General features: G+C 48.7%; 3 protein-coding genes across 3 annotated transcripts; 2 read left to right on the top strand and 1 right to left on the bottom strand.

The window, feature by feature from the left end:
* Positions 1-7,078: 7,078 nt before the first annotated feature.
* On the top strand, positions 7,079-10,755 carry CLAFUR5_03243 (ABC multidrug transporter lscH; the record flags this gene model as incomplete). Its single annotated transcript, XM_047902391.1, has 13 exons — positions 7,079-7,130; positions 7,183-7,406; positions 7,462-7,638; positions 7,879-8,026; positions 8,077-8,753; positions 8,805-8,967; positions 9,019-9,264; positions 9,326-9,560; positions 9,619-9,728; positions 9,758-9,973; positions 10,033-10,160; positions 10,215-10,304; positions 10,339-10,755. The coding sequence occupies 13 exons, from the start codon at positions 7,079-7,081 to the stop codon at positions 10,753-10,755; spliced, it is 2,883 nt and encodes a 960-aa protein (XP_047757828.1).
* Positions 10,756-11,509: 754 nt separating this feature from the next.
* On the top strand, positions 11,510-13,339 carry CLAFUR5_03242 (tRNA-dihydrouridine(16/17) synthase [NAD(P)(+)]; the record flags this gene model as incomplete). The annotated part of the gene is made up of 1 exon (XM_047902390.1): positions 11,510-13,339. One exon carries the CDS (start codon positions 11,510-11,512, stop codon positions 13,337-13,339), a length of 1,830 nt encoding a protein of 609 aa, XP_047757829.1.
* Positions 13,340-13,725: 386 nt separating this feature from the next.
* CLAFUR5_20151 (uncharacterized protein) lies at positions 13,726-13,900 on the bottom strand (the record flags this gene model as incomplete). Its single annotated transcript, XM_059462988.1, has 2 exons — positions 13,726-13,792; positions 13,845-13,900. 2 exons carry the CDS (start codon positions 13,898-13,900, stop codon positions 13,726-13,728), a joined length of 123 nt encoding a protein of 40 aa, XP_059318895.1.
* Between the last annotated feature and the right edge of the window lie 846 nt (positions 13,901-14,746).

The following is a 14,746-nucleotide window of genomic DNA, read 5'->3' as shown; positions in this document are numbered from 1 at the left end:
AGAGTTACTCTTACCGTCTCTACCTATTATTAGGGCTAATTTCCGAGTCTCCTACGCGTAGCTATAGTATATTACGTACCTTATTTAACGCTTACTAGCCGGTACTACGGAATTACTCCTCGTATTAATACTCGCCCTATCTAGTATAAACTTACGTTAACTAAAGAATAGACGGTTATTCGATATATCCTCGACCTCGATTCGCGAGGATTCGCGCCTACCCTTAGCGAGGTAGTAGATATAGCGGATAAGCTACTCGGTAACCGCGACGCGGATCCGGTAGGTAAGAACTAGGTAGAGAGATTCGTTTCGTACTCTACCGGGCTTGAAACGGCCTTTAACCGAGCGAAGGACCGTTAGAGAATACTCTAGGAAGATCTAGAAGTTATAAGCGCCTAGTTTAAGCTTCTATAAGAGACGATTACTATATATAGCGTATATAACGAGGATATCTATAACTTCTATAAGACGGGCTTTTAAAAAGGCGTAATTAGCTCTATAAAAGTCGTTACTAGCTCAGAACGACGCTCTCGCCCTACGGCTACTTAGCCTAGTAATAGAGAGTAGGTTATAGTTATTTAGAGTATCTATACCGCTAGCTACTCGACCCCGCCCTTTATTATCTATAAAGAGCGCGTCTATATTTTAGTATAGTACGAAAAGGTAGACATACCGCGGAATTAGAAGCTTACGGTCTCCGAGAATAGATAGATAAATAACGTTTTTAGCCTCGAGTAGTTAAAGTACTTTAACGCGTATATAGAGGCGCGTTCTATAGGTAGCTATAGGTTACTTATTTTAGACGGCTATAAGAGCTATTTAAACTAGGGTTTTAAGGACTACTATCTAGACTATAAGATCCTTATTCTCTATATACCGACGTATTCGTCGTATATCCTATAGCCTCTTAACGTAGTTTGTGTTACGCCGTTAAAGCTAAAGTACTTATAACGCGTATAGGACTTAGCGCGTTAGCGCGTCTTCTATATTAATAAAGAACCCTTCCTTCTAGCGTTTAAAGACGCGTTTTTCGATATGTTTACCGCGTTAAACTATAAGAAGGCCTTTAAGGCTATAGGATTAGTCCCTATTAACGCGTAAGTAGTACTTGATCGGCTTAATATACGCCTACGAACCCCGCTAGGACTACCCCCGCATTAGACAATATTATAGTAGTCTTAAACTCTAAGTAATTTAAAGGAGTTTATGTCGTAATCTAAGCTTATATACGACGCTATACTAAGCAACTCTAAAACAGCTTATAATAGCTTCTCTTAGCTTGTAAAAGGCGGCGAAGTAATGCTATAAGAGAGTACGCTTCTTAGAGCTCGTAACTCTAAGCTTAAACGATAAGTTAAGACTCTTATAACGCGCCGATCTCGTAAACAAAAGCGTCTCTAGTACGGCGGGGTCTTAGAGTATAGAGTTGGCTCGTTATAGGTAGTCGTCGAGTCGTTAGAAACTATAGAATAGTTAAAGAAGAGTTGTAGGTTAGAGGGTACGAAAGAGGGCTAGCTAAGTAGACGGCGGTATAGTAACTACGGTCGGACTAGCTATAACGTATAAACGTACTAGGAAGACAAAGAGAATAATTCTAAATCGGATGAGAGTATTAAGTTCACTAGTTCTCTATTTGATAGTAGTGAAAACGATTAATAAAGAATGCGAGTTAGTCGTACTAAGACAAAATTCCTAGCTTACTAGTATTCCTAGCTTACTAGTATTCCTAGCTTACTAGTACTTTATATTATACTTCGATATTATATAGATAGTATAGATAGCCGTAATATATATCGTAAAAGAACGTACGTTAGGCGCTATTAATTCTACTATTTAATAAGATCGTAGATATAATAAGAGACGTAATATTACGTTATATAACATAATAGATAGATAGATTTGTCATTCCCCTGTTCTAGGACCCTATCCGGCCTATATAGGTATATATCTATTGTTATATACAAAGGGAAACCCGAATAGGTGAAAACCCTTCCCGCCCCCGACTACTCCTTGTCTAGTTTAGCTTTCCCTCTAAACGTACGTAGTCTATATCACTACCCTATTAGCCCCCGCTCCTAGCCGGTCTCGTCGCGCTACGTCGTGTCCTCTCTTCCTACACTGTTCCTACTAGGCGGTACTGTTCTAGCTAGCCCTTCTCTAGTATCTAGTTCGTAATGCGCCGTAGGTCCTTAGCGTTATTAAGAAGTGCCCTAATCGTCCGGTTCCTCGCCTTTGCTATCCACTCCCCCCTTCCTAGCGACCACCTCGGACAGACGAGGAGTGCGTGCCGTACGTTCTAGGAGCGATAGCCGTAGGGGTAGCTAGTATTCGTATATCCTAGAACCTTCCTCTATAATAGGTACCCCTAGAGGCCGATGTGTTCGCTTCGTAGTTAGGTTACTATACTACTCTATGCCCTCGTAAGGCGGTAGTAGATAAGCTTCGGGGGGTGCTTGACCGCGGATTTTGTAGCTGACTATTCCTTAGGTTGTCCCGCTAGCTAAGGGCGTCTACTATGCCCTATAACCTAGTTGTTCCACCTCTCTTTCTATAGTTGCTCTACAAACGATTTCTTACCTTCCTATTGTGTTACTAGCTATTCGTCCCTTGCCCGGTAGTTCGGCTCGTTTCCGGGTCGAATGCCCCTATACGCTAGTACTGATTCGCGGGCCCTTACGACTATACTGGCGATGACCTTCTATACTAGGTACTATGCCGACTTGCCTAAGTAGGAGGTCCGTAGTCCCTAGATATATAGGTCGATCGGCGGTATAGCGGTCTCGTACTTAAGCATCCTCGTTAGTATCGACTTATATACTCCGGTAACCTTCCTTAGGCATTAGTTTTAGATCTTCGCTAGCGGCGCGACGAGTCCCTTCGATAGGTAGGCCCTCTCGCCTAAGGACTATACTTGGCTACTATAGGTAAGGACTGGCCGTATAATAGCCGTATATAGAAGTCGTGACTACCGGAAGTCCGCCCCCTATATAGACGTAGTGAGCCTCTAGCATAATGCTATATTCTGTTTAGCTTTCCGTAATATTGCCTATACGTGCTTCCTCTACCGTAGCGCCGGGTCTACCTATAGTCCGAGGATCCTAAGCTGATTTGCCGGGTTAGTCGTATGCCCCTATATCTAGATAGAAGCTTATATATTGTAGAACCGTAGCCGGCGCGTAAAGTGTATTAGATTGTACTTTTCTAGGGCAAACCGAGCCCCGTGCCTCCTAGCCTAGTCCTCGTAGATCTTGTTTCTCTCTTCTAGTAGCCTACAGTTCTCCTTAGTCGAGGAAGACGACGCTAGGATGTTTATGTCGTCTACGAAGCCGCTCGTAGCGGTGTTCTAGGATTCTAGGGCTAGGAGTAGCGTCGCTATAAAGAAGAGGAACAGAATAGGTGCTAGCGTTAAGCCTTACGGGATTCTAGTGTAGACTACTTGAAATGGGCTTCTGTACTAGCCGACTAGGATCGACGTACTACGGTTTTAGAGGTAGGACCGTACGAAGTTGATAAGCCACTTAGGGAGTCCTTTTGACCTTAGGATATAGAGTAGCCGCGGGTATAACACGTAGTCGAAGGCTCCCGATATGTCTAGGCTAAGTAAGGAAGCCACCTTGTCCCTATTCTTATACTAGATAGCCTTTACCTAAGAGGTGATAAGTTCTATCGCGGATAGCGTCGATCGCTATAGGCGCGTACCTATCTAGGTGTCCGGGAGTAGGGAGTGTTCCTCTACCGCCTCGGAGAGTCTCGTTATAACTAGCTTCTTAAGCGCCTTCCTAAGAGTGTTAAGGAGCGTAATTGGGCGGTACGACTTTACCTACGTATAGTCTTCCTTCTACGGCTTACGTAGGACCACTATCGTTGATTGTTTAAAAGCTATCGGGTGGTATCCGGTCTATAGGTAGGCGTTAAAGATCGCTATAACTACTAGGGCTAGTTAATCTCTATACTTCTTTAGTAGCTCGTTTAGGATCCTATCCGGCCCCGGGGCTTTCTTCGCCGGTAACTTCCTTAGTATAGCGGCAACTTCTCTCTCGGACACCTCCTATTAGACCGCGATACTAGGGGCTAGGGGAGTAGAGCTGTTTATGTCGCTTAGATTAGCCTCGACTAGGGGCGGGAAGAACTTACTAGCTAGTAGACGCCGTTTTGCCTCGGGGTCGCTAACCGGGCTACTAGGCGATTATAGCGCTAGGATAGAGAAGGAGGGGCCCTATATAGGGTCCTATCGGGCCCATTTCGCTAGCTTCTACATCCTCTCTAGCTTGCCGGCGATTTCTTCTACTATAGCCCTCTAGCCGACTGCTTTCTCCCTTCGTATTATAGCTTTCTTCTATTAGTATGCCTCCCTATACACGTTCTAGGCCTCCTCGCTATAGCTGCTCGTCTATACCCGGCGGGCTCTCCTTGCTTCTCTTACTACCGTAGTACACTCCGGCGTCTAGTATAGTTTAGACTATGTCGTTAGTTAGGTAAGCGGAACGTAAAGTGAGGTCGCTTTTCTTATTTCGTCTATCAACCCCTAGACTACTTCGTCTATCTCGTCTTTACTGTTGTATTGCTACTACGCGATCTGGACTAGCCTCTTAGAGTTATCGAGGTACGCCTAGATATTGGCCTAGTAGGCCTTTCCCTAGTTTAGCTTAGGGGTTCCCGCTAGTATACGTTATATCTATGTCGTAATAGAGGTCCTGACTAGTATGTGGTCTGACGACGCCTCGAGTTCATGTTCGATCCTATAGTAGGTTACCGTGTAGTAGTAGCTATCTAAGATCTAGGAGAGGTCGATCGTGCCTTAGAGTCCCCCTCTCTTCTAGGTACCTAGGTCCTTCGGGGTATTAAGGGCAATTGCGTTACTCGCTATCAAGTCGAGTACTTCGTCGGCTATAGGGTGCGGCTATATAAGGCTTTCCTAGGAAGGGTAGTGTATATTGAAGTCTCCTACTACGATGTGGCACCCTTGTCTCTTAAGCGTACTGTCTAGGTGTCTGTAGACCCCTAGGTCGCGGCTAGACCTCGAGGCTAGCGGTTGTATATATAGGTTGTGTATCTAGGTACTACCTACGTAGAGGGAGGTAATATCGCCCCCGCCTTCTTCGTCTACGTAGTACACTACCTCCTAGTCGGATTCTAGTATGTCCTTGCTAACATAGAAGCACGTACGGGGTCTACCGTCGCCTCGTAGGTATGTCGTATAGCCTAGTGACTTGTAGGTCGTTAGTCTCTTATAGTGCGGGTTAATCTATAGCTCCTAGATTACAAGGACGTAGTAGACGCGCGGGTCCGCCTCGTATAGGAAATGGTTCTAGACTATATCCTTACTATAGTTGACGTTATACTAGATGATGCTAAGCGTGTCGAGGCTAGTTATTAGTATCGACAATCATTTCCTCTATATCGTCCTGTGTCCTACTACCCTATACGTCCTAGTCTACGCCTATCGGCTATATACTAAAGGGGAGCCGGGCCTAGTTAGTTTCCCTCGCCGTAGCTAGTAGAGCACGTGGCCTCCCGTACGCCCTAGGTTGCGTATCCTTTATATCGTTCTCGGCCCTAGGGCGCTTATGCCCGACCGCCGCTAGTTAGTTCCGGTATAGGCTAGCCTTACGGTCGCCGTAGAATCTTAGGGCGACGGTTCTGTTTGTGATTACCTTGTTTTTCGCTAGTTTCCGCTATAGGCATTCCGCACTATACGATAGGTAGTGCCCCGGACAGTTCGCGTACCGTCTCGTAGTCGATATATAGTCCCTAGACATATAGTCTCCTACATAGTTCGAGCAGGCCTACTTATTTGTGCACGTATAGGTTTGGTGTCTATACTATTAGCATTTGAAGCATTAGAGGACACGAAAGGATAAGGAGTACTTTTCTACTGTCTTAAGGCTATATTACTAGACTAGGCCTTGTTCTATCGCTAGATCCGCCGCTTTCGCGTCTTATAGCTATACTATTAGCGCCGAGGCCTTCTTGCCTTCTAGCCATTTCCTATAGAGCCAAGTCGCCTTCTAGATTGGAGAGTTAAGAGTGACCGGGTTGTCCTCTTAGAGAGCGCGTAGGTGACCCTAGTTAGTTAGGTCAAACTCCTTAGGTATGTCGTAGACTAGGATCGTGAATTGTTTCGTTAAGACCTTCGCTAATACCGCAACCTTAGATGCCCACTATAGCTGTGCCTCTAGGTGCCTCCTAGTAGTAGTAGAGCTAGTATAGATCTATAGAGTGCCGTTAGACTATTAGTTCACTACGACCACCCCTAGTTAGTTAATTCGTTAGGCGAGCTCCTTGTTCGATAGCTTCGCAACTTCGGCCTAGTCTTCCTTTGCTACAATACGGATCGTAACTATATCGTGCGTTAGGCGGGGGCCTAGTATCGATGCCGCGACCGATGCCTAGCTATAGGGGTGTTGATTCCGGGTGGCCTTACTAATCGCCTAGGACGTCGTCCTCATTTCTTATTGCCCTCGGTGATACGACAGTACAAGCGCCGTACGTAGCTAAGTGATTATTACCTATAGAGACCGGTAAGGGAGCTGATCGTTAGTTTCTATACTTTTTGCGTCCTCTATAAGTTGCTACTAGTTGTCTTAGGGGGGCTTCGCCTATAGGGCCGTAGGCGCCGTTAGTGCCGTAGCCTGGGCTGCCATTGCCTAGGAGTTGCCTAATGTAGCTAGGCACCTCCGCGGCGTTTGGAGCTAAAGAAACAGGGTGAAGAGAGCTTCAAGCTGTCTAGATTAAATAAGGTAGAACTCCCTTAGTCCTAGGGGTAGTGGCCTGCTTTGTATATCGTTAGAATGGCCTTGATGAGAGCTTTCGAATGTGTCTTGTTTTGGCGTAGAGATCGATGAACCCGATTCGGTGATCAACCTATATCTATATAATATAATAGTATTAGGATTCTTAATCGGATTTACTAAATTCGGTCCTATTTGATCTTAGGCGCTTCGCTAAGGCTCGCTAGGGAGGAACGACCGCTTATTAGTCGGAAGTCACCGGCTTTCGCTTGAAGTTATTAACGTCGGCACGACGCAAATAGCCGAGCCTTCGCGAAACGCCTGAGCTCGCTGAGGTAAGTCGCAGCATGATGCCGATATTCACTCGACATGCCATGCTACAATCTTGGGCTCAGCGAGGTTCACACACTTGCCTTGGCCCCTGATATCTGCCCTAACTGACGACGAGCAGGTAAGCCAGAGACAGGTAGGACGTTACTCATAACTTTGAGCAGGTGCTTGAGAGAGCGTTTTTTTGCGGCCATCATACCACGACTATTCTTGACAGCCTTTCGCTACTACCAGCCGATCCTCAAACAACAATCCATTAGATATGTCAAAACGAGCCTGACAGACGACAAGCAAAATGTTGGCACCTGGCTGATCTTGTTCGCTGTAACATACCCTGGACTTGCGGTATTGTCGGCACTCTCTCCTTGCGCTACAAAGTTTGATTGACTCACTATCACAGATATCGACCGCCGTCTACCACGGTCGTCTCAACAGACTGAGACTGATGACCAACAGTGCCCTGGTAGGACGAGTTCACGACAAAGTGCTCACGACACCAGGCACTACTTGCGACGACGGCGAGGTCACCACACTGATAAATACCGACATAGAGATCCTGGTAACCATCGGGGAGATGGTTCACGAGACTTGACTCAGGCGCTTGAAGTGTGTATTGGGATCGTGCTGTTGGCTAGGGGGGTCGGGTGGATATGGCCTCTACCTTTGGTTCTCATTTACTGTGAGCCGAGATCGTGACCCATTCGAGACCGGAGTACGCTAGTGGTGTTTGTAGTCTGTTCTTATGTCAGCCGCTTCGTGGCAAGTCGTCTACAGCCGTATCAGAAGGCTTGGAATGAGGCCACTCAGCGCCGAATAGGAGCGACAGCCTCGATGTTGGGTCCATGAGACGATGAAAATGCTCGGCTTTCAGTCCAGCATGAGCCATCGCATCACTGAGCTTCGTGAAGCAGAGCTGCTTGCCGCTTCCAAACTTCGATGGGTCATGGTCTACTACGATGCATCTGGTGCGTCGTGGCCGCTGTGAGGTCGACCTTGAGTGCTGACACCATTGCAGCGAATGCTTTGGGAATATTCTCGCCAGCCATCACCCTCATCATCTACGCGATGGTCACCAAGATGCGTGGAGACCATTTGAACATGGCCGCTGCATCCTCGACCACTGCTATTCTAAGCATGATCACTCATCCGGTCAACATGATCATGACCATTCTGCCTCGAACCATAGCCGCCCTCGCAGGATTTGACAGAGTGCAATCATTCCTCCTCAAGCCACGCCTATACGATCATCGACGAGATCTGCAGAAGGATGACAGTTCGGCTGCAGTCATTGCCCTCCAGCAGGTGGACATTGGCCGAGACACGGTCATACTGCACGACTTGAATTTTCAAGTAGCAGCTGGGCAATTAGCAGTCATCTCTGGGCCCACAAGCAGTGGAAAGACATCTCTGCTGCGAGCTATCCTTGGCAGTGAGGAGTCCCTCTCAGGCACTATCAGCACTTCCACAAAGACGATGGCGTACTGCGCTCAACAGCCTTGGTTGCCCAATGGCACAATTCGAAATGCCATATATGGATGCACTGAAGTTCGGGATTCGAGGTCAGAAGCATGGTATGATACTGTTACCACAGCGTGTTGTCTCGAGCACGACTTTGTCGCACTTCCACGCGGAGACAAGACATCAGTTGGCAGTAGAGGGCTCGACTTATCTGGAGGTCAAAGACAGAGAGTGGTGGGTCAAGGTGGATCCCATCATCTTGCGGAAGTAGACTAACGAAGAGAGGCCCTCGCCAGAGCAATTTTCGCAGAATGTGGTGTGCTTTTGCTGGACGACTGTTTCAGCGGCTTGGACGGCGGGACTGAGCAGACGGTGTATCAGAACCTTTGTGGGCCCAACGGGCTACTTCGTCGGATGAACAGCACAGTCTTGCTCGTCTCAAATGCATGCAAGTGTTCCGCATTCGCGTTGAGTACGTCGTCGGCTAATGTGCATTCAGATCAGTTTTTCGAGCACGCAGATGAAGTCGTGGTTCTTGGACATGGCAGAATCGACTATCAGGGACCTTGGAGTATGATCGGCACAAAGGTAGCAGCTGTGGCAAAGTTTTCTCCGTCCAATGCCAGCAAAGGTGGCGAAAGTAGACCAGATTTGATCTCAATGACCGCTAAGCTGGAACATACGACGATGGAGGTTCGACAACAGGAAGATCAGACACGACCCTTAGGATATTCTGCTCTCTACTGTGCGTATTAGCGCCGACTGTTGATGCTATTGTGCTGTTGCAATATCGGCCGCTCATCGAGGCTACTTTCTATTCAGCACAGCGGTCTATGCTGTCTGCATCACCATTCCACAATACTGGCTGCGACTGTGGACGCAATCGGAAGGCAGACACTCCACCATTTACGTTACTGGCTATGCTCTAACCTCGATTCTATCATGGGCCTGCACCAGCAGCCAGATGTGGTCAGTCATCATTCTAATCGCTCCTCAGTCAGGATTGCGACTTCATCAACGTCTCTTGGATATTGTATCGAGGTATGTACTTGCGGCACTTGAGCCTCGCAACGTTATCACCATGCCGAAGATGTGGCAGTGCACCATTAGCCTTCTTCTCCGACACCGACAACGGGTCAACTTTGCATCTGTTCAGCCACGACATTCAAGTCATCGATAAACATTTGCCAGCGGCGATCCAGAGCGTCTGCACGCGTGAGCAGCTTTTTGCTTAGAAGATTGGACTGCGCCGATGATGCTCTTAGAAATCTTTAAACTAATCATGCAGGTGATACTCCTATATCTAGCAGAGCCGTGGCTCATGATACCACGGCTAGCTCGCGCGGTGGTAGTCTATGCCGTTCAGAAAGTGTACCTCAGGACATCTCAACAACTTCGTTCCCTGGGGCGGGAAGCGAAGGCCAGAGTCCACTCCGACTTCTTGGAGACTGTAGGTAATCGTCCATGCTGTTTCGGATAATAACATCGCGTCTAATGTACTTATTGCACCAAGTTGAAGGACTTGAAACGATAAGAGCCTTCGGGTGGTGTGACGCAGCGACTCGAAGCAACATCGTAGCCATCGACAATGCTCAGCGCGCAGAGTTCCTCCAGCTCTGTGTCCAACGCTGGCTCAACATCGTTCTCATCGATGCTATCGACATTCACACCATCGACGTCAACGCCCTGCGCCAGCGAGCTTTCATAGTCCTTTCTCAAGACCCACTGATCCTGCACAATGAGACACTGCGACTTAATCTCGACTCCGACTTCCTGGCATCAGACGCTGACATCATGGGAGCGCTGGACCACAACTGAGCTGTTACCACACTTCCTAAGTAAACACGATGCCACATCTGCATCTATCTTCAAGCACAACGTCTCGCACTTTGGAGAACTATCGTCCGGTCAACGCCAGCTTTTTGCGCTATGTCGGGCTCTTGTCAAGGCGAGAGTTCTACGAAGGCAGACTGGATCGAGGCCGGTTGTTCTCCTGGACGAGATCACATCGTCTTTGAATGCTAATACGGAGAGGACTATCTACCGCATCTTAGATGATGAGTTTACTGCCAACGGTCACACAGTCGTCATGATTGCGCATCGTCTTGCTGGGCTAGAGCAATACTTGGTGGATGGTAGAGATCAGGCCATCGTGTTGGCTGATGGTCGAATACAGGAAGTTATCACGGATCTGAAGATCGAGAAATGGGAATGTCTGGTGGGATCAATGGAATAGAGCCAGCGGTATGCCACGACGATACGACATTTGGGGCTTTTGACAAAGTCCATCACATCTGCGCGCTTCCTCCATACCATCATGGACAGTCATCTCTCGATTGCCTGGAGCACCAGAGCGATGCTTGGAGCATTGTGTCCGATGGAGGCGTGTGCGCGTCACTGCCTCGACTCTTGATGGCCACAAGTCACTCTTCACAGCCCTGCAGACAAGATGATGGTTCCTTCACTCTGCTGCCCACAACTTTCACACTCCCTCAACCAAACGCAAAACAGGGGAGGGCTTGTTCGCCCTCTCCTGTTGCTCCGCCGGGTAGGGACTGTGGCTGTGGTAGTCACAATCGCTCTTGTTGTGGAGAGAAAGGAAGAGGGTTGGCCTCGAGAAGATATCTCTTAGTACCTGCGAGCTTGCTTTCGCGAGGTCACGTTGCAGATACTGAGCCTTAAAGACGCGAGGTTTGTGCAGTCTGCTGCCGAAGACGAATGTTTTCGAGGCATGTGGTTTTTCTTGGACATGTGCGTCTTGTGAGGTGCGGTACTGGACTTTGAGGGCGGTGTAAGTACTCATTCTTGACATCGCTGCAATTGCAGCTATCTCCCATTCGATGTATGTCCCTCGACCATCTTCTGATTGCTCGGATTAAAGTTCGACCGTGATGAGTAAGCCATTTTTCGTACCCCAAGTGAAGTGAATGACATTTCTCACTCCCACATACATTGAACATCACATCGGTGGCATATGTTGCAGAGCGTGCATGTCGCGAGTCTTTGCATGTTCCAGATGGAGACTACTGATTGATAAAGCTCTACGACCTCATCTGATCCCAGCATCATTACCGACACAGACATATTCCACCATGGCTCCCAAACTACACGGCCGAGCATTCTACGAGAGCATCGGCTCACCCAAGCATGTAATAGCACCCATGGTCGAGCAGTCCGAGTTCGCATGGCGGATGCTCACGCGCTCGTTCCTACCTCCCGACCATCGCACCTCCATCCTGGCATACTCTCCCATGCTCCACGCAAAACTGTTCGCAGAAGGTCCGAAATACCGCGTGAACAGTTTCCAGCCACTCAAGCCGCCGCTTGCGATATCGAGTCCGGGCGACAGCGAGCATGCGAAAAGCTTCACCGAAGACGACGTGTACCTAGACGGCAACCCGCAGATCGATCGCCCACTGTTCGTGCAGTTCTGCGCGAACGAGCCGGATGTGTTCCTACAGGCAGCGAAATTGGTACAGCCGTACTGTGATGCGGTGGATCTGAATCTAGGCTGTCCGCAGGGTATAGCGAAGAGAGGGCACTATGGAGCATTTTTGCAGGAAGATTGGGATCTAATTTACAAGCTGATCAACAAACTGCATAAAGAGCTCGATATACCCGTAACAGCAAAGTTCCGGATTCAAGAGACAAAGGAGAAGACGTTGGAGTATGCAAAGATGATCCTCAGTGCGGGTGCCAGTATTATCACGGTTCATGGCAGGCAGAGGCATCAGAAGGGGCATAATACTGGTTTGGCAGATTGGACCGTGCTTCGATATCTGAGGGAGCAGTTGCCGTCTGATACAGTCATGTTCGCGAATGGTAACATCCTGCAGTATGGAGATCTGCAGAAATGTCTCAATGCCACAGGCGCGGATGCCGTCATGAGTGCAGAGGGTAATCTTTACGATCCATCGATATTTGCTCCACCACCTCCGGTTGGCGCAGAAGGGTGCGAGTATTGGCGAGGTCAAGATGGCAAAGGTGGGTATCGAGCCGACGCTGTACTTAGGAGGTATTTGGACATCATCCATAAATATGTTCTTCGTCAAGAGCCGCCGGTCAGAAAGCCGCTCTTTGTCCCCTCCGATCCCGTGTCAGAAGAAGAGCAGCAGGAGCCTACGAGATCGGACGGTCAAAAGCGCGAGCGGGAAGAAGACAACGAGGAGCATCAGGACTCTTCGGCAAAAAAGCAGAAGCTGGAGAATGGTAGAAAGAGCAAAAGCCAAAAGAAAGCCGAGAGGGTGAACCAGAAGCAGAATGGCACTAAGAAGCCCAAGCCGGAGAGGAGCAACGACCCGAACTTCACAGCAATGCAGCCACATTGCTTCCACATCCTTCGGTCGCTAGTGAACGACCATCATGATGTGCGCGACGCACTTGCACGCTCGCGATCTGGCGATATCGAAGCGTACGAGAACGTGCTTGTGCTTACCGAGAGAGCCGTCAAAGTAGGCCTACTTGATTACGAGAAAGACCCATCGAAGTACGAGTACCCCGATCCGGAAGAGCAAGAAGCAACAGATCCGCAGCTCTCTAGTACGGAAGCTGTACGGAGATGTAAACGTCCGTTCTGGGTGTGTCAGGCCTATGTTCGACCTCTACCACAAGAAGCTCTCGAGAAGGGCAGCTTGTCGCTCAGTAAGAAGGAGAAGGCGAAGCTCGAGGCACAGCAAGCTGAGAAGGAGAAGGCCGGTGTGCCTGCCGAGGGGAAGATTGAGGTCGTTAACGATCCCGACAGCAAGGCCACCACGGCCAATGCCAGCGACATCACGAAAGAGCAGACCGAGATACCCCGAGATGGGGTAGTATGTGGATGAAAACATTCTCCTTGGTCAACCTGAAGGCTTGACTCCTCTACCCTACGTCTGCACGAGAATGTCTTGCTAGTGCAGTGGCTCTCGGCTGATCCTCCACTCCGTCAGTGGTCATCTCCATACTCTGCTCGCCCGGCTTTCGAGTTCAAATACTCGTTCCTGCAACGTCTTAGCTGGCGGACTCATCGAGCTGATCTTCCTACCTCTCGATCGCCCATTGCATGGCCGAGTATCCGACCAGAAGCGGTATGCCCCAATACAAGATCTGCCCCTTCTGCGGAAAGTATTGAATACAGCAGCTCTCCAGATGCCGGCGATTGGGTTCAGACGGTTTTGCGCAACGCCATACGTGACGATGCCTCTCTGCGGTATGGTCTCTTGCCAGGCCTTTAGTGCGGTTGCGGCGATCTTGTCTTTCCATACGTACTTGGGTTACCCCATCCGCCCTTCACGAGCCTGTCGCACAATCAGCGCCAGGGAAGCTGAAGTTCTTTCAATAGATGCTTACCTGAAAGGATCGGCGAGGTCGACAACAAAACCATGGCTACCTGACTTTCCTGCCATGATCGATCGAGCAAGCTTGAAGTCGTCAGTCAGTATCGTCTCAGGCCTGGTGACACTACGAGCTTATATAGCATGGAGTGTTCCACAGCGTTGCCCTCGACGGCAGCACCCGCCAGGATTTAGTGCTCGCTTCCTCAACATCCCCGGCGTGGCACAGGACTCATTAACCATATCCATGCTCCGCCATGACAGGTCAGTCATGGCGAGGGTCAGTACCTGAGCATTGGTCGCTGGCCACGGTTGGAGTGAGTTCCGACGTCCACGTCGGCCCAGATCTTGTCGAGCGCAGGGCGCGCGGTGAGGGTCGTCATTGTTCCGTAGTTCGAGCGTTAGTCGTTCCGAAGGGAGGTACGACCGTAGGACCACGACGTAGCGACAACGGAGGACTATAATAGACCCTCTAAGCGTCCCGGAGTAAGAACAACAATTAGACTCTTCTACCTTTCCCCGGTATTAGTTAATCGCCGTAAGGTAAACCTAGATTACGCCCGTAAAGTAGGTCTATACTTAGTATAGGTAGCTCTTAGGATTAGAGACCTCGCTATAAACTTAGAGCTAGTCGCTAATTAGCTAAAAAGAAGTTAGTGAAATAGGATTAGCTAGCTATACCCGCTAGTAGATCTACTAATAATACTTTAATATTCGTAATATTAGTATTATAATCTTAAAGGACTAACGTGCTTTACTACCGAGCGGGCTATACTACCGAGCGGGCTACTTTTACTAAGAACTATACTACTTGTTAGATATAGCTATATAACCACTATTATAGCGTATATTGTCTTCAAACGAGGCCAAACTGACCTTAGCTATCTAGGCCACGAAACGCGACGCGACAATCACGAA

Source organism: Fulvia fulva, chromosome 2 (assembly GCF_020509005.1).
Source record: "Fulvia fulva chromosome 2, complete sequence".
NCBI lineage: Eukaryota > Fungi > Ascomycota > Dothideomycetes > Mycosphaerellales > Mycosphaerellaceae > Fulvia > Fulvia fulva.
Note: the sequence above shows the minus strand (reverse complement) of the source record. Positions and strands in the feature narration are given on the sequence as shown.